This window comes from Corylus avellana, chromosome 6, assembly GCF_965113065.1.
Source record: "Corylus avellana chromosome 6, dhCorAvel1.hap1.2, whole genome shotgun sequence".
Lineage (NCBI taxonomy): Eukaryota > Viridiplantae > Streptophyta > Magnoliopsida > Fagales > Betulaceae > Corylus > Corylus avellana.
In genome coordinates this window covers 3455402-3479674 of record NC_142495.1, presented here as the reverse complement: position 1 = coordinate 3479674, position 24273 = coordinate 3455402, and the positions used below count along the sequence as shown (strand labels likewise).

Below are 24273 nucleotides of genomic sequence, written 5' to 3'. Positions count from 1 at the left end.
ATAAAAACGTTGGAAAAGGTTGAAACCGTGTTTAAAAGTTGTACTGTCTTCACCTACCACATTTTTTTTTTAATAAATATGAATCATTTATATTATAAAAATCATTAAAAAATAATAATAATAAGAGCATTCTTTCTCTCTCTCTCTAACAGGATAGATTCTACCATGACATCACTCCTATCAGGCTATCAAGTGAAACGTACGTAGATTAAAATTAGAGAAAAAAAAAAAAAAAACTTATATATATATACATATATATCCTGAACGAATGAATGTAGTGGAATTTAAGGATATCTATATGAATATGGGTGCAATATTAAACTTTTCCCACAATGGATCTCAGATTAAATTTCTGCACTCGTGCAAGATACTCTGCCAATGCCCAGATAATAGGGGTGTCAACCCGGTCCGGTTTTTCGGTTTTTGGCCAAAACCGGAACCGGAACCGGGGTACCCCGGTTCTCGGTTTTGGGAAACCGGAACCTTAACCGGGGTCCCGGTTTCCGGCCGGTTCCGGTTTTACCCGGTCCGATAATCGGTTTTTGAAAAAAATTAGTGTTTGAGGCTTATTTTAGGTATTGAGCCTAAAATAAGCCCATTATTTTTTTTATAAGTTAGCTCATTTAAAAAAAAGTTATTAATCTTTTTGTTTAATTTAAAGAGGCTTTATTGTGATTGTTTCAAATAATTAAAAAATAAACCTAAAAAATCAATGTTTTTACCTATAGGAGCCTTAGAAATAAAAAATCATTTTTTTAAAAATACCCTAAAAATCATTTTAAATTAGATACATAAAGAAAACATTAAAACAATAAAAAGTAAAACAAGTATGTAAACAAATCAACATGCACAAGAAATAAATACCCCTTACTACAGCAATTCAAAACCCAAAAAAATAAAAAATAAAACAAGTATTTAAATAATCTACCAATCAAAAGAAATACACTCACAATCCAAATAGTTCACAAACATATTACAAAGACAATATATATATATATATATATATATATATATATATATATATATATAAAATTTAATAAAATAAGACTCGGTTCCGGAACCGGGGTCTCGGTTTTTTTTTTTTTGGCAACCGGAACCGGAACCGGTTTTCGGTTTCCTGGTTTTCCAGTTCCGGTTCCGGTTTCCCGGTTATTTTTGACACCCCTACCAGATAAGGACCAGAGGCAACAACTAGGCTTTGATTTTGAATAAATGATAAAGGAAAAAAAGATACCCAACCCAATATTCAATCATTAACTTGGGGACCAGAAGAAATAGACCCCATCCATCGATCCCAACCTTTCTTATAATTTTGACTGGTTGAGCCATGAATGGTGAATGCCCCGGCCCACACCTACAATATCTGGATTCTTCTATTTTTTGATTGATGACTTAAATCTTTCAAGATTCTTCTATATTAAATTATTATGAAACCATATTTCTAACTAACATGGATGACCATCATATCCAGCAGTTACCTTTTTGTTTCCTTTCCTTTACAGCATATGGCTAACCTGAAAATGGAGAGAGAGCAGTCTCGGGTAAAGGGCATGAAAATTCAACGCTGTAATTATTGAATCCAAAGCAAATCAAAACATAAAAGTTTTTTTTTTTTTTTTTTTGTTTAAGCATAAGCCCAGACAAAACTCAAACCTTAGGGCAATAATGTAATCTGGCTAGAAACTGAAGAAATAGTTTCCTACATTGCAATCTCTCTATCTCATCATCTTGCTATTTTTCTTTGATTTTACATGAGTGAGAGATTTTAACAATCCATTTGGTCTTGGCTTAAATTAAAATTACATAAATGGGAAGAAGAAAAACAAAAAGAAAAAAAAAAAAAAAAAAAAAAAGAGAGAGAAAGAGTTAGCTTGTGTTGTCATTTTCATCAAATTATGTCCATATTATATTTATCTTTAAAGATGTAACTTTCATTAGCATCGCAAGAGAAATCCCAAGTGTTGAAAGGGAATAGATAAAAGACAAGTAATGCGTTAATAGCTCCTCTTCAAGTTGTATGGCCCCTGATGAAGAACTTTGTGGCTGGGAGACAAAATAAGGGAGGCTGCCTTAAATGAGCTCACATGTCCTTAGCTAGCTTCGTGGGTAATACAGCAATAGATATGGCGATGAAGCTGTTAGCACTGCTGGTGTTCCTTTTTTTTATTTTTATTTTTTTAAAATAATTATTATCACTGTTATTATTATTCTTTTTCGAGAAATGCTACAAATCATTGTAGTTGATGATGTGACAGTCTTAATCAACATTTGAATTTTTCTTAAACAATAGCCGATTAAAAAATTGATTGAGACTCTCACATTTGCATTAAAATGTGGTAATTATAGAATAAAAATGTATTTTCCAAAATTATTCTTTTTTTTAAGCTTGGTGTTTGTAGGACATTGTACCCCTATTACCTGCTAGGTAAATTATTGACACAATAAACTCATGATCACTATTATGATACTATATTAAATCACCACTTATCTTAAAAATTTAAGACACTCTTAATACAATGAAATTATAAATACTTAGGAATAAGAATGTGTTACTAGGAATACAAGAAGGTGGAATATAATAATCATTCGGATTCATCCATTTGATGACAACATATGAGTGAGAACATTTCCTCACTGGAATTGAATAATGTTTCCTAAAATTCCCTAGTTCTAAAAAGAATTTGTCCAAAAAGCCATTATTTTTTAAAAAATTTTTATTGACACCGTTTTTTTTAAAATATCTTATTTTTATATTCTTAGAGTTGATGTGGCTTTTAAAATTACCATTGGATTAAAATTTAATTATGATTCATCCCAAATATGATAATGAATTTAAAAGTCACATTAACTTTATGAGGATAAAAATAAGATAATAAGATGGTTCCTACCATTACTCATAATATTAATGCTATAAACTATTTTTTTTTTTTATCTCACAATGTTAATTTGGCAGTCATAAAATGTTAAAAAAATAAGAGGCTAGTTTAGATTATTACATCAACATTGTAAAATAAATAAAAATGTAGTTAATATCATCTCTTTAAACCACAACCGTTGTGATATCCTTGGATAATTTATATGATGAGCAAAACAAAGATTGATTTACAAGAGAAACCAAACGGGCATCCAAACCTTTTGTCACTGAAATCCGACCTTGAATGACGTATAAGCAGTCAAACTGCTTTGCCTTTCAAACCATGGGTAATTGGTCTCTTAGGGCTAAGTGGTGCATGTCAATTCTCATGAAAAAAATATTATTTAGTTGATTATTATATGACTAAAATGACTGAAAATTAAGTTTTAATTAATTTTTACAAGTCATTATTTTCTATTACCATATCATCCTAATTATATAAAAATATATTTAATGGTGCATCTAAAATGTAAGGCAAATTGTGGATTGCATTTTGCTTTACATCAATGAATGAAAAAGAATCCAAGCAGGACCCATCAAATCCATTGAATGTTGCTGGTTCTCACTTTCATAGCGCTTCTTTTGATTTCTCTCACTGCATTTACGATCACCTTTGACCCTTTGTAGCAGTCCCCAATGGCCATAATATATTCCAAAATATAAAGTGACAAAAAGCATTAATAGAAGGGGGAATGAAAATCAGATATGAATGACTTTGCCTGGGACACCCACCCATCTTGCTTCCATCTTTATATATATAAATATATATTTACAATAGTCTTCCTGGCTACTTTAGCAAATCACAGGTAATGATCGGATATAAAAAAAACTTATTTTCAATTGAACTGTAAAAATCATTCTCTAAAAGTGTTATGTCTTGTTTGAGCACGTGAGAAAGTATACTTTTTTTTACCATTAATATTATTAAAAAAACATGTGAGAAGTATACGCTATTAAAAAATCATGTACTTCTTACATGCTAATGAATACATGACATTTTAGAGATTGGGTTGGAAAAATTTTCTTACAACCCAATTTATAAGAAATAAAAGCCCAAAGCATTATAAGTTTATCAAAGCAATTACTAAAATGTCTTTACGGGCCATACTGGCTTGGAAAATGCAATTTGTACCTAGAGAGGAGAACAAGGTGACTCATACTTTAGCTAGATTGGCGGTAACCGAAAATGTTCAAATGGTGTGGCTTTATAACCCACCGGCATGTATACGTGACCTTTTGCAGGCAGACTTATCTGCTTTGCAAGTTATGCAATAAAGCTAAAGCGCACGCTACTTACTCAAAAAAATAAAAAGCAATTACTAAAATGTCGAATTAAATGCATGATAATAAAAATGACTTCCAATTTAAAGCTTTAATGTATGTAAAAATGCTTGGTCAAAATCTCCAAAATAATAGATCACAAGCCAAACGTATAATGCACTTACAAGCTACAAGCCCAAAAGCCTTTTGGGTCATCTTTCGTTGGGCCTTGACTACGGATTATATCATCAACACTAATCTGGGCCTTAGCGCTTGACCCGTTTTTAAGTTGTTTCAAATCCCAGCCCAGCCCGGTCCAATGCTCTCGGCGTCTCTGTCTTTCATTTCGCCAACCTTTTATTTCCTTTTTTTTTTCTCAGACTTTCTTGCTCTGTGATCTCTCTCTCCCTCTCTCTCTCGTCCGTCGTAACAATCAGAACCAGTCTTCTTTAAATGAGCTCCCTTTTCGCATAGCTATCAATAGGTAATGCCAGATTTCCTACAATTTCTTAATCTAAACTAAAATCTTATCACTCGCTCTTTTGCTCGAATTTTTTACTTTCTTGATTCGGTTATGTGTTGTGTATATATATGGAGGTGTGTGTATAGATTTTCTGATTGGGAGGGGTAATGTTGGAGTGGCAGGTGAAATCGAGGGCGAGGATCCATGGAGTGGACGACGGTGCAGCATCTGGATCTGCGCCACGTGGGACGGGGCCAGAAGCCCTTGCAGCCTCACGCGGCGTCGTTTCATCCACATCAGGCACTCGTTGCCGTCGCCATCGGAAACTTCATCATCGGTAAACTTAAGCCCTAGGTCAAGTCATTGTTGATTTTGTTGCTCTCGCATTTTTTAAGACACCTCTTTATTCAATTGTTGGTCGAATCAGTTCCTCAAGTGCATTTTCTGTGGAATTTGATCGAAAACTATTGCTTGGACTTTGATCTTTGTTTTCTGTATTATTCGTAAATTGGTTTTATTTTTATTGATATAATGATATTCCATTGCTTAGGTTTGGAGTGTGCGTGCCTATTGCATGTGTTGTGCATCTATGTGCGCTTGCACGCGTTTGTGCGTTCTGAGCATGACAGGCACTGGTTGTTACTTGTATGAGATAAACACTAGAATGCGTGATGCCTTGAAGTGTCATTTTCTAGAATTTCAACTATTCTATCTTGAATTATATGGTCTGTTCGTAAGGGTCTGGAACTGCTACATCTTACTAGAATTTCAACTATGGAGTTCCCATAGAGCTTGCATTAGTATATTGATGGGATTACCTACTTTTTTAAGCTTGATGACTTTGGTTCTTTTTCTAGGAGGACCTTGTGTTTCTCATATTTTGCGTGAAGATGTCCAAAAAGGGCTGAAAAGTTGTGTTGCTTTTATTCAACTTTGAAACATTCATATGTTTAGCATGTCCTTATATGTGAATTCATTCTGTTCACAAGTTAATCTTTATGTTTATGGTGCTTTTGGAAAGGAATGACTGAATTTTTGAGGACCGGGAGAGGACATTGGACAAGATGAAGTCCTTATTCTTTAAAACTTTGTATCTTTGGACAGTTGCTTATGTTTCTCATTTGACAATTATTTATAGTGCTTTCCTTGTTCTTTTTGCTCATTCTAACTAGTGCTTCCACTTGTATACTTCTTGTGTACTTAGGGGATCCTTAACGCTTTTAATGATATGTGTTGATTACTTATAAAAAAAAAAATCTTTATGGTGCTTTCTTTACCATTTGAGAGCTAGTAACAAGTTTTTTACATGAGGATGTCCAATTTCTGTATGCACAGAATTTGATGCATTAACAGGAAGCAAGATCTCTTCTATTGATGTTGGCGCACCTGCCGTCCGCATGTCTTATAGTCCTACGAGTGGGCATGCTGTGGTTGCCATGCTTGAGGTTGGTTCCCAATACACCCTCCTGTTTAGGATGTTTGGATTGTGTTAAATATTCTAAGGTTGTGAAGTTATTTTTATTTTGCTATTTATTGGTACATCTATAGGGATAAATGTGTGGGTTTCGTAATAATTTATCTTTTCTTGAATTTGTTGTTGCTGCTAGTTTTTCCTGTTGCTTCCCTTTATTTTGTTCTACACTTTATTTGATATTAAGTTTCATTATAGAACTTAGTTTATATTTTTATCTGCATGGAGTTTTTTAATGTATATGAAAAATATATGATTCTTTCCCCTATTTTGTAGGATTGTACAATTCGCTCTTGTGATTTTGATGCTGAGCAAACTTGCGTGTTGCATTCTCCTGAAAAGAAGATGGAACAAATTTCTTCTGATACGGAAGTCCATCTTGCTTTGACACCTCTCCAACCTGTTGTGTTTTTTGGTTTTCACCGAAGGATGAGTGTAACAGGTAGGTTGTTGGTTGGTTTATTTTATAATGGATAAATCATTTATCATTCATTGTTAGTGCACTTTGGATTTTTTTGCATCACCTTGCTACGAATTTGATTTGAAAATATTTATACTGACTTTTAATTCTTGAACTATTTTGCATGCGTGAAGTTGTTGGAACTGTTGAAGGAGGAAGAGCGCCTACAAAAATTAAGACAGACTTGAAGAAACCTATTGTCAATCTTTCTTGCCATCCTCGCCTCCCTGTCCTGGTAGCATATTTGTTTTTGTTTGGTTGAAAGTTCTAGTTTCTTTGTTAGTTACTGGACATGTATTTTTGCTAGATTATTTGTCTAGTCTACTTGACCTTTTTGTTCAGTGATATTGTAAGATTCTTTTTCTCTTTTCCTCTCCAGTATGTGGCTTATGCAGATGGTTTGATTCGAGCATACAACATTCATACCTATGCTGTTCATTACACACTGCAACGTGAGATAGAAGCTATACTGAATCTTGCCTTTAGATGATTTTGTATATTACCACTTTCAAGTGGCATATATGTTTATTGAACTTTTACTATTGTTGCAGTTGACAACGCTATAAAGCTCATTGGCGCTGGGGCATTTGCTTTTCATCCAACGTTGGAGTGGATTTTTGTTGGTGATCGACGGGGTACGCTTTTGGCCTGGGATGTGTCAACTGAGCGACCTAATATGATTGGAATGTAAGTTGTTTATGGTTGTAGTGTTCTCTCACAGGGTAACATGCTATTTCAAATAGTTCTGACTCGCTCTCTCTCTCTCTCTCAAGTTGGAGATAAAGGAAATCAGGATAGTTATATTATATGAAGGATAAGTTGGTATATTGCCCGCTAGAACTGTTTAATTCTACTAGGGCAAGGCATTCATTCTCTTACACTTAGAGTTCACTTTATTAAACAAGTTGTAATACTTTACCTTTCTTACTGCTTTCTTAATTTTGGGTCGATTGAGATTTAATTTTTTCTATTTTTGAATTAAAAATTTCTAGCAAATTAATTAGAAAAGTAGATTCCAAGCAATCTTTCGACATCCAGAGCATTGCATTATTGGCCTTGAAATATCTATGGTTTTAAGTAAAAGGCCTTCATGTCTTTGTGATAATCAATCAGATAATCATTATGGGCTTGGGAATCTCCAGAGACGGGCTATTGGTCCCAGGCCAGCAAAAAGATAGCTCTTGGGTCCAGGCTGTGTTGATTTTTAGGGCTGCCTATGTGTACTACATATATGATATTCACGGATTTATGAATGAGTACAATGGTAGATGGATCTAAGTTTGTCGAATGAAAGTTACTGAAGGGACAGTTGGTCATACCTTCGTAAAAACTTAGTTTTTTTTTTGGGGTTTTGTCTTTATAGCATGTATATGGTTTTGAGTATGATCTTATCTCTTGTTTTTGTTAATTAGATTCTAACGGTTATTTTTTTCATTCCAATTTCAGTACACAAGTGGGCTCCCAACCAATAACATCAGTTGCTTGGCTCCCAGTATTGCGATTACTTATCACTCTTTCCAAGGATGGAACTCTTCAAGTGTGGAAAACTCGAGTTATACTAAATCCTAATAGACCGCCAATGCAAGCAAATTTTTTTGAGCCGGCTGGTTAGCTTAATATTCATTCTAACTCTTTCTGCCTTTACCATGGAAAGGATAATGATTCTGATACCATGAAGCATGCTGGTTTTCACTCAATTGTTATTTTCAAATTTCACATGGCAATCCAAGTCAGTTGCTGCTACATGCTCTTTTCCCCATAAATGTACCAACTGGAAGTCATTTTGTTTCATTCTGCTATTGTACTGTTACCATGACTGCTCATTGCATAATTATTACTTCGTAATAGCATATTTAAAGGCTGTTGAAAATTCTAGGCCTGCGATGCTGTAGTTTTTTTTTCTGTTGTATATGACATTCAGTGCTTACATTTACACTTGGGCTAACAGTGAGGTCATCTGCATAGATGTTGGTAATGTTAAAGTGTATTGCACTGACTGGGATATCTCACATTTTGTTCTGCAGCAATTGAATCAATTGATATCCCTCTCATCCTTTCTCAGCAGGGTGGAGAAGCGGTTTATCCCTTACCGCGCATCAAAACTTTAGAAGTTCACCCAAAACTTAATTTAGCAGCATTGTTGTTTGCAGTTAAGTTCAATCAATTAAATGGTTCATTGCCTTGTTCATTATTATGTGAAGTGAAAATTTTATATGTTACACATTTTTCATTTTATTTTTACAGAATATGACAGGTGGGGACAATTTGAAAAGTAGGGCTGCATACTCCAGGGAAGGAAGGAAACAACTTTTTGCAGTTTTGCAAAGTGCGAGGGGATCTTCAGGTGATTGTCCATCTGAATATGTATATATGCTTGAACATAATGTATATATGTTTTTCAATATTTTCATAGGAAAAGTAAAGGTTCCACCTATCTGTGTTCGTTTAACTTGTGGCTATGTGTGTTTGTGTGAAATGTTTTCACAAAATCTTGTTAATGGCTTGTTTTTATTGTTCATGATTGGAGTTGATTTTTTATTTCACTGTGCTATGTGGAAAACCTACTATCTGTTACTTAATATCTTTTAGCAAAATCTGGCATTTGTTTGGAGTTGCTATGATGAAATGTATGTTTGTTCCAGATGTCTTTAACCATTGGTGTAACAACCCCTTCCCATAAGAAGACGATATTACGTATCACTCGAATAAAAAACATAAGGATACAAGAATTCCGTGAACTGAAATCAAAGTAAATCAAACGTCTCATAACAATTAAAACTTAAGCCATCGTATTACTATTATTATAACTCATGGCATGAAAGCTTTACTTCTAAACCCTTAGTCTTAACATAGAAATCATGTCAAAACACAGACAATCTAATGTGCCACTGGCACTTATTCAAATCGGCTTCTTGATGAAGGCTTTTGACCCTAGTTTCCTTGGCATGTAGAACCATCCACGACATCATTTGGGTTGCTCTAAAACATAAAAATAAAGGGTGAGTCAAATAGTCAGTAAGTAGAAGTAAACGAAGTTGGAAACAATTTTTATTTCAAAAAACATGAAAAAAATACAAGTGTAACATTCACACATATCATAAACCTGTTTTTTCCCCTTTAATCTCGAGTGGTCGACACACAATTATGCCTTGTAAGGGTTGGCGATCACAAGAATCCCGACTCCATTCTTGTGGCTACAGGTGGAGCTGTATCTAGGATATAGATATCACTTAATAGACGATGGTGCACTCAAGTGAGCCTTTCCCGGTGGATCATACGAGATGGTTTCCCTTTCCCATTAGCTACAGTACCATTGTACATCATTTCATATGGCCAAAAACAATTTAAACCTTTCATGCATTCATACGATTGTATCCCTTTTTCTTTCCTATCTGTCTTTTCATCAAGTATCATAACATATTCATAACATAGCAAAAGCATGCACATAGAATCATTTACATTTAAAACCTTTATCAAACATATAGTATTGGATGCATAAAAGGGGCTACCAAAAAAAGGTAACATTATATCGTATACATTGAAGACAATTTTGAGAAAGACATTGCAATAAAATAGAGTTTTTATTAAGATCTTAATATTATGATCTTAGTATTATGATCTTAATATTATGTATATAATCTTTAAAAATGTTGTTTGGGTTCCTACATTGCTATTTGACCAGATATGCTAATGGTAGGGGTACTGTGCAGCTTCTGTTTTGAAAGAAAAGCTTTCATCTTTGGGTGCATCTGGAATATTAGCTGACCATCAACTTCAAGCGCAACTTCATGAACATCATCTTAAAGGGTGAGTTCACATTTATTGTAAACCAGGAAGAATATGTCTGTAGTCATTACCATGGGAAGTGTAGTTTGGATTTCACATCTGATTATGTAATACTATAATCTTGAATGGCTTATTCTTGATCTTGGATGCTCGAGAGTAGATACTGTCATGAAAGGTTTTAAATTTCTTTGCAAATTTTATATGTGAGCATACACACATATTGGCTCTTGTTAACATCGGGTACACATGCTACATTATGATATGGAACTAAGGTTTTGGACATGCTGATGTTCAAAAAATCTAGATTGGTACGATACATGCATTTCTATAGTTATACTATGGTGATATATTGAGTTTGTGGAAGAACCTGTCATTGTTGAATATTAAAGACAAATATTATTAGAGGGGACATAATAAATCACTTTCCAACCTAGTCACAAATTTTGGCACCTGAAAATGAACTCTCCTGTGAAAACTTTTACCTCACTCAACTTTAGGCGGAAGCTAAATGAAGAGACATAATATATTTATTCTGGTCTGATTGAAGATGGGACGTGGTATATAGTCCCCAAGCTTCAGGATAAAAATACCTGTAAAGATAAGTGGACTATGTGCTGTTTTAGTCCTAATGACGAGTAGAAATTTTGCTGAAGATCTATGGTATAGTATGATAAATTTACGTACTCTGATCTTTATGAATGAAAGACATTATATCAGTTAAAGGTGTCTTAATTTATTATTAGCCATTGTTTTCAGGGTTAAGAGCATTCTCATTGAGCTAGCCAAAGGTTATTTTGGCCAGTCTTGTAGCAAAAATTGGCAAAATTTCATCTTCATCTGGCTAGCCAATTTTGGCTACCAGTGTAGCTTAACAATGCATAAATAAACTAATTAAAAAAAAATCAGTATGATTCTCTCTCCTCTTAGGGAATAGTGAAATTGGATAAAGAATGTATTTTAAATGGAATAACAAGAGTGGGTAAGTTAAAATAGAGAGTGAGATGTAGATGCTTTGAAAAAGTGGGTAGCTAAAATAGGAAAAAAAAAAAAAAAAGTGATTCTTTAGCTAAAATTTGTTGAGCCGGATGTGATTGCTTTAAGACCCCATGTTGGCAGGAGCAACACTGGGTGATTGCTTTTATTTTTGGGAATAATTCACTCATATTGATTTGTTGCAATCAAGTTCTTTTCCCATCGATAATCTTCTTACATGTTAATTCCTCAATTCAAGTTTTAGAATCATACTCTCAAATTTTTTGTTATGATTGCCTTATCTAGTTGAATATAATTGTGAGTATAGATATCTTTTACTTATTATTGGTGAGTTGGACATGCACCTCATGGTATTGAGCCAACTACCCACACTATCCACTTTGTTCTTATTGAGAGAGTAGATGCCATTTAAGTTTGACCTCATTGCCCATACATTTTGAGTATATCCATAACAAGAAGATTTAAAAAGCAACAATTCCTGTAGAACCATTTATGATATTTATATGAATGACCTCAATCTTCTCTGATGATATGCTATCAGTGTATAAATTTTGATTTGCAATTATGATATATTAATTATTGACAATTGTATCCCTTATGGCAGCCATAGTCAGCTTACAATGACGGACATTGCTCGGAAGGCTTTTCTTTACAGTGTATGTTCCTTGCCTTTTTAATTAATTTTTTATCCCAAGTAAAAGCTTTTGTCCAATATGCCTTTGTTATAATGAGTATTCTATGAAATTTTGGATGGCAAAATTGTTATGGCTTTGGGTGCAACTTAGATAATTGAAGTCCAAAGTCCAAGGAACTTTGTCTGACCTTCTGCTTTTGTTAACTGCTTTTGGTCCAAGCCATAGTCCCAATGTTCATGTTCCTTTGATTTTAATGTTGTTAACTCATTATTTGTACATGATTCTTACAGCATTTTATGGAAGGTCATGCAAAAAATGCTCCAATATCTCAGCTGCCACTCATCACTGTTTTGGATGCTAAACATCATCTGAAGCACATTCCAGTTTGCCAGGTAACATTGTTGATATTTTAACTTGATTTTGATCTTAATATCTTTCTTGCTTTTGTTTAATTTGTGTATGGCACCATCACTCGCAGCCGTTACATTTGGAGCTAAATTTCTTCAATAAAGAGAATCGAGTTCTTCATTATCCTGTCAGGGCTTTTTATGTGGATGGCGTAAATCTTATGGCATATAATCTATCTACCGGAGCAGATAGTATCTATAAGAAACTTTATACATCGGTAATGTAGAAAGTGGTTGATTCTTTGTGAAAATATTATACTGTGTTGTATCATAAATATAATTTTTATACAAAGTCTCTTCCATTAGGGTAAGGTTTTATGTTAGTAACTGCAATGTCATGTCCAAGTTGCTGCTGAAGTTATTTTCTCTTTTTTCCCCAGATTCCTGGCAATGTGGAGTACCATGTGAAGTACATACTTTACAGTAAAAAGCAGCACATATTTCTTGTTGTTTATGAGTTCGGTGGTGCTACAAATGAAGTTGTGCTTTATTGGGAAAATATTGATTCACTGACAGCAAACAGCAAAAATAGCACAGTCAAAGGTTTGCCTGTGTTTGGAACTCCTTTCTTTCCTCTATTGTTTCTCAAAATTATCTTAGTTTTTCATCTATGCAACCAAGTAATATTCAAAATATACGTTCTAGGTCGAGATGCTGCATTTATTGGTCCCAATGAAAATCAGTTTGCAGTTCTTGATGACGACAAGAGTGGACTGGCTTTATATATTCTGCCAGGATCGGTTTCACAAGCTAATGAAAAGAATGTACTTGAAGAGAACAAATCTGCTGATGCTAATAATAGTTCTATTCGGGGACCCGTGCAGTTTATATTTGACACTGAAGTTGATCGCATCTTTTCTACTCCACTAGGTGCTCTGGAAAGAATATCTTTCATGTTTAATATTCTGTCCTATATAGCCTAATATGCTGATCGCATTCTTCTGCAATTGTAGAGTCAACTCTGATGTTTGCTTCGCATGGGAATCAGATTGGCTTGGCAAAGCTGGTTCATGGATACCGCCTTTCAACTGCTGATGGTCATTATATATCGACAAAATCTGAAGGGAAAAAGTTAATCAAGTTGAAAGCAAACGAGATTGTACTTCAGGTAAAAATTTTCATTTTCAAGGAAACTCTGGACTCATTGGCATACATGTAGGTCAATTAGAAACCTCTAAATTCATAGTTGGCATTGTTGGTAGAAATCCAACACTGTAGTTGGCACTGTCGGTGAAAAACCCTAAATCATAGTTGACATTGATGCAGTAGGACAGTTCTGTTTAGTTTGCTAAAAGCCCCCGTGTCCAATAGTTTTAATACACTGTGTAGCTAAATACAAAACTAGTCAGTTGCTTTTATTTGCAAATGGGAATAATGTAGGGCTTTCTAATTTAGAGATTAGCATTTTTTACAATCAGTATAGGAGGGCCAGAAGACTTTTAAGTATTAGGGTTTTATGATCAAGAAGGCTGGTTTAAGGATTAAAGATGGTTTGTGTTTGAATTAACACTAGAAAACAAATAAAGAGAGGTGCTGTCCTGTACCCGTGAATGGTACTGGGAACAGTAAATATGTTGGGGTTTTTAGATTTTAATTGATGATGGGTATATTGGATTTGGTAAGACAGGATTTTTAAGGGTTAATGGATGGTGGCTAAACAACGCTTGGTTGAGGTCGAACATTAAAGAGTAGGAAAAGAAACAATTAGTAAAACCTTGGAATCTTGCCAAGGCTTTCTAGGATCTCACCTAGAAGAATTCCATTGAACTGTCACCATTGAAGAAAGCATAATATGCTGAATTCTTATTAATCAAAGTTCTTTCCAATTGTTTACAATGTCACAAGCTGCTTATACAGTACCAAAGTCCGAGCATAATATGAAAAAAACTAAAAAAGGATTTCCTAATAGCAAAAGAAAACTCAAGCTTAACCTAAACAAGAGTAGAATAAGCTAGACTCATAACCAAAGAACTAGTATTTTAAATACAATTGGGCCGAATCTGAAAATTACTAAAATGACCCTAGAACTGGAATTCTCTAATATGTAGGATCTGTTTGGAATATATTAGTGAATATCATGTTGGCTCTGCAAAATCTTCAATTGTCTACTGCATCAGCAAATGAACTTTCAGTATAGGGTTGTCTAATTGCTTAGTCAAGGTATTGACTTGTTAGTACCCCTGACTGGCACTTTTGGGAAGGGAGGGCTGGGTGGGATTGTGATTACTCTTGCATCTTATGTTGTATGTATTGCAGTGTTTTTGGTTTATTACTGAATCTGTCAGTGAGTATGCATTTTTTTGGATATTTTGTATATAGAAAATCTTGAAGAATTTCTAACATGAATTTTTTTAAAGACTATTTTTAACAAACGAAAAGAATAAAAGATGCAAGGATTATGGTACTAAGTGACACCCTAAATAAAGAAATGATGTTCCTTCCACTGGGTGATGGACAGATTTTATTGGGGTTAGCATGAGGATGGATTTCAAACCATTGCCTTGAGAACCAGTTTGATGAGGGTTTCTAGCATTAGCCTAAAGCCCTAACAGCATCTTATTTGACTTCATTTAGTTTATGAATATTCAAACTGTACCCTGGCTGTGACCACAAGATTTATGATACATGCACATCTCCTAGTGGGATCAAATTAAAATATTAGTATTTGTGTGTGTGAGAGAGACAAAGGAGGAGGAAGAGGAGGAGAGTGTGAACACTAGAAGCTTTGCTAGTCAACAAAGAGCACCTTTGCTTGGGCTGTAAGATGAATTGGATTTTAATTGGAGGTGGCCCTCTATTTTGTGAAATGAATGTTAATGGGTTCTCATGTTCTGATCAATACCTAGCCTTTTTTTTTTCCCCACACAGTACTATAGTTTGATATAAACGATTTCAATGTTCTTTTTTGAACTTCCACTCCCTTTTCCACATTTATTGCAAAATATGACATTCTAATCCTTCAATCGTAGATTGAAGCCAAAGAAGTTTCAAGTATTTTTATGCTTGTATATTGTGTGTGTGTGTGTGTGCTTGCACACCTTGCTGTTTATTACATCCTATTCAATAAACAACGATATATATTAGCAAAATGTTCTCTACCTTCCCTCAAAACTTATATTTTGGGTTTGCCATGCCAAAACTTACAATTATTGTAGCTGCTTAGTTGTTTGCTTGTCATGCTTTTCGTATATCACGTTTTGTCATCAATGTTTTTGTTGATATTTGCGTTGTTTTTTTTGGTGCTGGTGCATCTAGCATTTATTTAGCTTTCTAATTACATCCAATTTTATATTTTTGGAAGTATCTTCATTACAATGACCACTGTTGTGGATCTCATTCAATTAAGCCCACAATGGTTTTAAATATGCTTATTGAAAAGGTTATATTCTTCAACTATGATAGGTCCACTGGCAAGAAACTCTTAGGGGCTATGTCGCTGGAATTTTAACTACGAAAAGGGTGCTTATAGTTTCAACTGATCTTGATATACTGGCAAGCAGCTCCACAAAATTTGATAAAGGACTTCCTTCAATATCCTCAAATAAAATGGAGTGAAAATTATGTCTTTATATATGTGTGTGTATTTGTATCGTTGAGGTTTCAATGCTTGTTTGAACACTTAACTTACTAGCACTTTAGATCCCTTCTATGGGTTGGGCCCGCACTTCTCTTTTCTACTGCCACTGCGATTAGTGTGCTTGGCTGGGATGGAAAAGCGAGGACCATTCTCTCCATCAGTATGCCTAATGCTGGTATGTATTTTATGCTGCTGATGCTGTGTTGTTTCTTTTAGCTTGCTAGACCACTCTGCAGCCTAGTGTACTTTTTGGTTTGTTTCATGTGTAGTGGATTTTAATAGTAAAGTTACCATTTTTCTTCCGAGCTATTAAGACAAACTTCTCTTGTGCAGTTATGGTTGGTGCTTTGAATGATCGATTGTTGCTTGCCAACCCGACAGAAATAAATCCTAGACAAAAGAAGGGGGTTGAGATCAAGAGCTGTCTTGTTGGGCTTCTTGAACCTCTTCTTATTGGATTTGCCACTATGCAAGAAAGTTTTGAGCAGAAGCTTGACCTGTCAGAAATATTGTACCAAATAACATCAAGGTTCCCCCCGCCCCCCCCCTCTTTCTTCTCTGATCCATACACATGCTGTCTTTCTGGAACATTTATCTTACAATTTACTGAATTTTACCCCTGAATGCGGTATAAAGTTTGGATTTGAATGCCCTTTTCTATTTTCTTTATATTTCCCTGTATGAGAGCAAATGATTTCTGACACCTCAAGCTGTTATCTGATGAAGGTTTGACAGCTTGCGTATAACTCCAAGGTCTCTTGATATACTTGCTAGAGGTTCTCCTGTTTGCGGAGATCTTGCTGTATCATTATCCCAAGCTGGCCCACAGTTTACTCAGGTGAGTGATAGATAATATGTTGTTTTGCATTTTTTTTTTCCTGTCTACTTTAGTTTCTGAAGGTGCTGTACATTGCGCTTAGGTGTTGCGGGGTGTCTATGCTATCAACGCACTCCGTTTTTCCACTGCTTTATCTGTTTTGAAAGATGAATTCTTGCGTTCTAGAGATTATCCTAGATGTCCTCCAACCTCTCATTTGTTCCACCGGTTCCGGCAGTTGGGCTATGCCTGTATCAAGTATGCAGATAAGACAATTTTTCATTTTAATTGCTGATGCTGCAAATATCTTCCTGGAAATATATTGATTCTACTAGTAATTATGTTATTGTGACTTGTATACTTGTAATTATGTTATTGTTTATTATTGATGAACTTCATGATGACTTTTGTATAGAATGTTTGGCTATTTGCTGGGGGGTGGTGTTTCTATGCTTGTATTGTGCTTATTAATGAGATGGGTGTTCTAGTTGCTGGTTCCATGAAAGATCCATTGTTGTAATGAGGTGACTAAATGCAATGACTGTGTACTGAAGTTGACTATAATTGTATTAAGACATTATGATGAGTGTAATGATAAGCATGGAAAGTTATATATTGGGTATTAAGTCGAGAAGTATGTGAACTAAATAATGGAGAAATCAAATTTAGAGATTTGTACTTGTAACACCCCAATCCCATATTGGGAAGATGAGGAGTAGCCCACATATAGTGGATGGTGTATAAAGATAGTGATAAATGCTAACGGCTTGTTTGAGATTGCATTTGAGGGGTTTAAAAGTGCTTTTAACACTCAAAAAGTCCGTTTAAAGAAAAAAGTATCCGTTTGGTAAAAAAATTAAAAGCGCTTTTAATGGTCCAAAAAACCTAAAAATAATTAAAAAATACTTTTGGCAAAAGCTTAAAAATGAAGTTTTTGCTCAAAAGTTCTAAATGCAATCTCAAACAGGCTCTAAGTCTCACATTGCCTAGTTACCAAGTGAAACTGTGCTTTATAATGAATTCTAGGGAAGTTTCAAATTGACTAGTCCTTTTGGGGTGATAACACAGATGTGGCTAGTGCTTTTCCTGGGCTATTACAGTACTGCACTGGATTTGCTAGATATCTATACTCTGGCCTAAGGGGGAGATTAAAATGTGGGATTTGTTTGATGAAAGTTATTGATTGTGTTGATACTTGTCATTTTTCTCCATCTTTCCTTGTTAAGACTTTCTATTCCGTTATCTATTTAGGGAGGACAAGTAATGGTTTATGGCAGTTAAAATGCATGTAACTCTGGAAAATGGTAATAGGAATTCATTCTTCGCGTATTATTTATGAGCTATGCTCAAGCTAAACATATTCTCTCTATGATTAATGTTGCTTAATCTCCAATAATGTTTTATCCCTATTTGTCATTTTTTTGATAAGAAATCAAATTTTATTAAAAAGTGAAAGGGTTGCAACCCAAGTATATAGGAAGTATACAAGAGAGACAAATAACTAGAAAAAGAAAAAAAAGTGTTGATGCTAGCAACATTTAATTAGCATACTGTAAAGTATGCTAGTTTTTTCATATCCAGGATTCAAAGACTCAAACTATTGAAATGATGAACTTACAAAAAAAAAAGTACTGAAATGATGAAGTGATCATTTTCTCATTACTAATAAATGTGGTACTTGTTTTTGGTATTCTAATTATGAGAGAGTTGCAGGTTTGGTCAATTTGACAGTGCAAAAGAAACTTTTGAAGTTATAGCAGACTATGAAAGCATGCTTGATCTGTTTATATGCCACCTTAACCCCAGTGCTATGCGGCGTCTTGCTCAAAAATTGGAAGAGGATGGGACTGATTCAGAATTGAGGAGATATTGTGAAAGGATTTTAAGAGTTCGCTCTACCGGGTGGACACAAGGCATTTTTGCCAACTTTGCAGCTGAGAGTATGGTTCCCAAAGGATCTGAATGGGGTGGTGGGAACTGGGAAATCAAAACCCCTATTAACTTGAAGAATATACCTCAGTGGGAGCTAGCTGCAGAAGTGATGCCATACATGAAGACTGATGATGGTCCTATCCCATCCATTATTACAGATCACATTGGTGTTTACCTGGGTTCAATTAAAGGCAGAGGCAGCATAGTAGAAGTAAGGGACAATAGCTTGGTCAAAGCGTTTACGCCTGCAGGTGCTGACAAGAAGCCAAATGGTCTTCAAATGTCTTCAGTTAAATACATCTCTAATAAGTCCAATGGAGTTCCTGACGGTAATTCCAAGGGTGATTCCTTGATGGGTCTGGAAACGCTTGGCAAACAATTTGCCAGTTCAACTGCTGCAGATGAACAGGCTAAAGCAGAAGAAGAATTTAAGAAGTCAATGTATGGTGCTGCTGGTGATGGTAGCAGCAGTGACGAGGAGGGAGTATCAAAAACTAAAAAGATACACATTAGAATACGGGACAAGCCAATTGCATCTGCTACGGTGGATGTGAATAAGATTAAAGAAGCGACAAAGCAGCTTAAACTTGCAGAAGGGTTAGGTCCGCCCATGAGTAGGACCAAGTCGTTAAGTGGTGGATCACAGGACCTTGGCCAGCTTTTATCCCAACCTTCTCCTGCTGCCAGTGGAATGGTGACTGCTCCTACAGTGTCTGCCCCTGGTGATCTATTTGGCATGGACTCATTGACACAGTCTTCAATAGTATCACAGCCAGTTTCTATGGTTGGGGGTTTGGGAATTACAGCTAGACCAATTCCGGAGGACTTTTTCCAGAACACAATACCTTCCCTTCAGGTTGCAGCCTCACTGCCTCCCCCTGGAACTTATCTCTCTAAATTGGACCAAACTTCTCAAGGGGTTGAAAACAAGGTAACACTTAACCAAGTCAATGCATCTGAAGCTGATATTAGTCTTCCTGATGGTGGTGTTCCTCCTCAAGCCACCCAGCAACCTGTCGTTTCATTAGAGTCCATTGGACTTCCTGATGGTGGTGTCCCACCACAATCCTTGGGTCAAGCAGCTGTCCTGCCACAGTCTCAGGTTCAGGCTGCTCAGCTCTCATTTTCTTCACAACCTCTTGATCTTAGTGTACTTGGAGCTCCGAGTTCTGCAGATTCAGGAAAACCGCCAGCCCCTTCTGCTTCCCCCCCATCTTCTGTGCGCCCTGGACAGGTAAACATAGACAGGGATACATGCCTACATATATGCATAAGAATATAAATTGATGTGTATGTACATGCACACCAACCCTCACGCACAAAGAATACTTGCTTTCTCACATTTACTGTGGGCAGAACATAAAGTTCTAGGAGGTGGAGACTCTTTCTTGCCACTTTTTCTCTTATGATTCTTTATTACAGTTGGGATTTAGTGAGAATTTTTTATAACAGTAAGGACAAATTCTATTGACTATTATTTTCTTGTATTAATTTATATCATGTAGTAACCTATAAATTGTTTAAGAAACTACATTCCTCAGTCAAGCCTCCTTCTCTTTTTAAAATTCTTTTCCTTTTCCTTTTTTTTTTTTTTGGTGAGGGGTTGGGGAAGTATGCAACGGAGAATTAAAGAGGTGTTTTACCCTGTGCTGCAGTAAATGGGAAGCTTTAAGATGATGGAATTTTTGGACATAATCCATTTGCTGCATGCAGTATTTGTATGCCCAGTGGACATGCTTTTATCTAGCTTGCCTTGTTCTTTCTAATTTCATGGCGTTTCTCATAATAGGTTCCCCGTGGGGCAGCTGCTTCTATTTGTTTCAAGACTGGACTTACTCATCTTGAGCAGAATCAACTTTCAGATGCATTATCTTGTTTTGATGAAGCTTTTCTTGCTCTAGCTAAAGATCAGTCTCGTGGAGCTGATATTAAAGCTCAAGCAACCATCTGTGCTCAGTACAAGATAGCAGTTACTCTTCTTCAGGTATTCTCATCTCTATTCAAATGATTAGGTAGAATGGGCCCTTATTTCTTGAAGCCTAAGGACCACAGAACTGCAGGATTGCCTTTTGCTGTTGTTTGAAACAGTCTTCCTTTTAATGATGCCCTCCCCCTAATTGTTCTACAGTCCTTTACTGATTCCAAACGTGTCCTACTCATATGTAGGTGTAGAGGCTAAAGACACTTTGAACAGGACAGGGCTTAGGGTTTTCTTTTTCTTAACTATTCATCAGAAAATATTTTATAACTGATCTGGAAAGCACTTACCTTTATGGCCAGGTTTCGACATGATCAGATGGTTCTTACTGTCTGGAACGTCAACCAATAGATTTTTTCTGACCCTAGTTATAGAAACCATGTGGGTGGCCTATTTTTGTTTAGTAGAAGAAGGTATTAATAAATGTAATCCATGCCACCTTCAGAGTTGCTGTAGTTTGGGTTTTTTTTTTTTTTTTTCTTTTCCTCCTAAGAACCCAAATTCAAAGTTTATGTTTTGAAATGATAGTGTACAATGTTTCAGTTTAACGTACTTTTTGGTTGGGGTAAATGTTAACACGGTCAGGGTGTTTTTAGCATTAACCAGGGTTTAGAAGAGTTGTAGAGTGGGTGGCTTATTGTTCCTCCTAGCTTAACTGTTGAAGTCTCTGTTGTTGTACTAGAGACTTCAGATCAAGTCCTGATTTACCTAGGATTAGGTGCTTCAAGGGGTGTGGAGGGCCAGTGTGGCAGGTTTGGGAATAAAACGTGCATCCACATTCTTAATTCAACTCGTCATACTTGCACTCAAGTGACAGAAGCCAACTGTTGCAAAAAAGTGATTTAATAGATATATTTGATATAAAATGTATGATGATATAGTTAGCGGCAATTAGTTGGAAGGCTTTTGAGTATTTGCAATTACATGTTTGTTTGATGGTTGTTGGTTATAAATTCTGGAGAAGGCTGTGAATTATGGAGGGTTGGGCCTTCGATAGTGCTGAATGGCAAAGAGGGATTGGTGTAGCTTAACTCTTGTTCTTCGTTTTTGCTCCATACTCTGTTCATTATAATCATTGAAGGAATTTAATTACATAGTTGTTTGATGCCACATTATTATAAGCATAGATAAAGATACAAAAACCTGATACGGTATTGGTAGCAAATTTATATAGTTCTCTAGTTTCCTAGTGAAATTTTCTTTATTTGGCTTGGGGATCAGGAGATGGTGTTTATAGTAGATGGTTTATGGTTTTTTTTTTAAAAAAAAAAAAAAAAAAAATTATTAGTCCATATGATGGAAGCGCGACCAAAGGTATTACACAAAATACACACCATATTTATTATTCCACCTAAACAAACTACAAATTCTAACTTTAACTCCTGAGCCAATCTGTCAAAATTATGATTATTTATGTTTTTCTGACTCTTGTGATACCTTCAGTAAATAGATTTTTTTATTAAAAAAAAAAAAAAAAGAATTTCAACTCCACAAATCATCCCAACTATTGCCTACCGACATACGTTCATGTAAACTTTTTACAATTGTACACGAAATTTTTACCTTCTGGTAGATTCTCTCTTTAATCTATTTTTATGTGGGTGTAAAGTTCTGCTTTATAATTGCATTTCATTTGGATTCCACTTCAGGAAATTGGGCGGTTACAGAAAGTCCAAGGCCCAAGTGCAATCAGTGCAAAGGATGAGATGGCAAGACTGTCACGTCATTTAGGTTCTTTACCTCTTCTAGCAAAACACCGTATAAATTGCATCCGTACTGCCATTAAACGGAACATAGAGGTGCAGAATTATGCTTATTCAAAGCAGATGCTTGAACTCCTTTTGTCCAAAGCACCTTCAAATAAGCAGGATGAATTAAGGAGCCTGATTGACATGTGTATTCAAAGGGGTTTGTCCAACAAGTCCATTGATCCCTTGGAGGATCCCTCCCAATTCTGTTCCGCTACACTCAGCCGTCTGTCAACCATAGGATATGATGTTTGTGATCTTTGCGGGGCCAAATTTTCAGCTCTGTCAGCACCTGGATGCATTATTTGTGGTATGGGAAGCATTAAGAGATCAGATGCTCTTGCAGTGCCTGTTCCTTCACCATTTGGTTGAGGTCCAAACATGGGTAATTTTGCTGCTTTATACTATAGACCACTTGGGGAATTTGGACCATAACGTTTTGCACTTCTTCCACCTCAAGGATGCTACTGCTACTGGATATCCTTTGGTAGGATTCAAGGTCGCTTAAAAAAAAAGAAGGTAGCAGGACAAATGCGTATATAATGTATCATTGATCTGTTTGTATTTGAGCTTTTTTTATTCTTTTTATTGTTTTAGCTTCATCCCCATTGTTTGTTGTATTATTATACCTCATTATAGGGTTGTCGTCAAATCATTGACATTCCTGATTTCAATTTTTGTAGAAATAAATCATTATCATACCATCCTCCGCATTTTGTGATCATCTTGGCATACGCATCCAAATGAAAATGCTTGTTGGTGTAATGGTACTCTGTCCGTCCCATAATAGTTGAAACTTCACAAAATGGTTTGTATGGCAAGGGAAGGTTGTGCTTCTTAGCCCATGGCCATGGAGGTTGGTTCGCAATGGCTTCCTCCCCGGTCAAGCTATGGTGGATTTTTTTTTAAAAAAAAAAAAAACAAAAAATTATGAAAGGAGCATAATTGTATTTTCACACATCTAATGCGTATAATGGTTAGAAAATGTCAGTATTTGTCATGTAGGGAATTTTTCATCCAATTTAACAGAAAATAATAATGGAGAAGGTAACTTGAAAGTGTTGTATAGTTTGAGAGGGTTGATTGTTACTTTTAAAGTTCAGTGGTGTATGTAAATAGGGTGAGTGTAGTCTTCCCAAAAAAGGTTTTTAGCCCCCCACCACCCCCCTTCCCCCCCGGAACAGATCCTCTTCGGTCTATAATGGACTGAAGAATATTCAGTTCATGGCTAGAATTTTTTCTCTGAAGTCTTATAGTTACAAATGAGACACATATTTCACTAAACAAAATAATAATAAAATATTATTTTAAATTAAAAAAAAAAAAAGAAAAAAAAAAGGGGGTGGTCGGCTACCCCCATTTTGGGTAGGGGCCCAATGGCCTATGAGGGTGGTTCGGCCACCCCCATCTTGCAAAAAGGGGTGGCTTCGGCCACCCCAAATCGGCCGGTCTGGGGTGGCTGAGCCACCCCTTGGCCCAAAAGGGGTGGCCGAGCCACCCCCAAGGCTCTTGGGGGTGGTTCGACCACCCCCTGGCCGGCCATTGAGGGTGGCTCCCTACCCAAAATGGGGGTGGCCGACCGCCCCCTTCTTTTTTAAAAATTTTTTTTATTAATTTGTTTTTTAATTTTTTGTAATTTAAAATAATATTTTATTATTATTTTAAATAGTGGGATATGTGTCCCATTTGTAGCCATAGGATTTTTGAGAAGAAATCTTAGCCATGAACTGGATATTCTTCAGTCCATAATGGACTGGAGAAGATCCTGTTCCTTCTCCCATCCCCTCCCCCACCAAAAAAAAAAAAAAACCTTGCACTAAATTGGAAAGTCC

At 35.7% G+C, this 24273-nt stretch overlaps 1 protein-coding gene across 1 annotated transcript; it reads left to right on the top strand.

Moving 5' to 3' along the window:
- Positions 1 to 4567: 4567 nt before the first annotated feature.
- Positions 4568 to 23165, top strand: LOC132186263 (Transducin/WD40 repeat-like superfamily protein). The gene is made up of 25 exons (XM_059600149.2): positions 4568 to 4658; positions 4820 to 4974; positions 5973 to 6082; positions 6385 to 6550; positions 6703 to 6803; positions 6948 to 7020; positions 7120 to 7255; positions 8015 to 8175; positions 8593 to 8717; positions 8813 to 8912; positions 10279 to 10375; positions 11952 to 12003; positions 12273 to 12374; positions 12461 to 12607; positions 12770 to 12932; positions 13035 to 13259; positions 13343 to 13497; positions 15792 to 15920; positions 16024 to 16141; positions 16300 to 16495; positions 16693 to 16804; positions 16887 to 17041; positions 18497 to 19949; positions 20505 to 20699; positions 22343 to 23165. The coding sequence occupies exons 2-25, from the start codon at positions 4842 to 4844 to the stop codon at positions 22811 to 22813; spliced, it is 4875 nt and encodes a 1624-aa protein (XP_059456132.1). The 5' UTR covers positions 4568 to 4658; positions 4820 to 4841; the 3' UTR covers positions 22814 to 23165.
- Positions 23166 to 24273: the final 1108 nt, after the last annotated feature.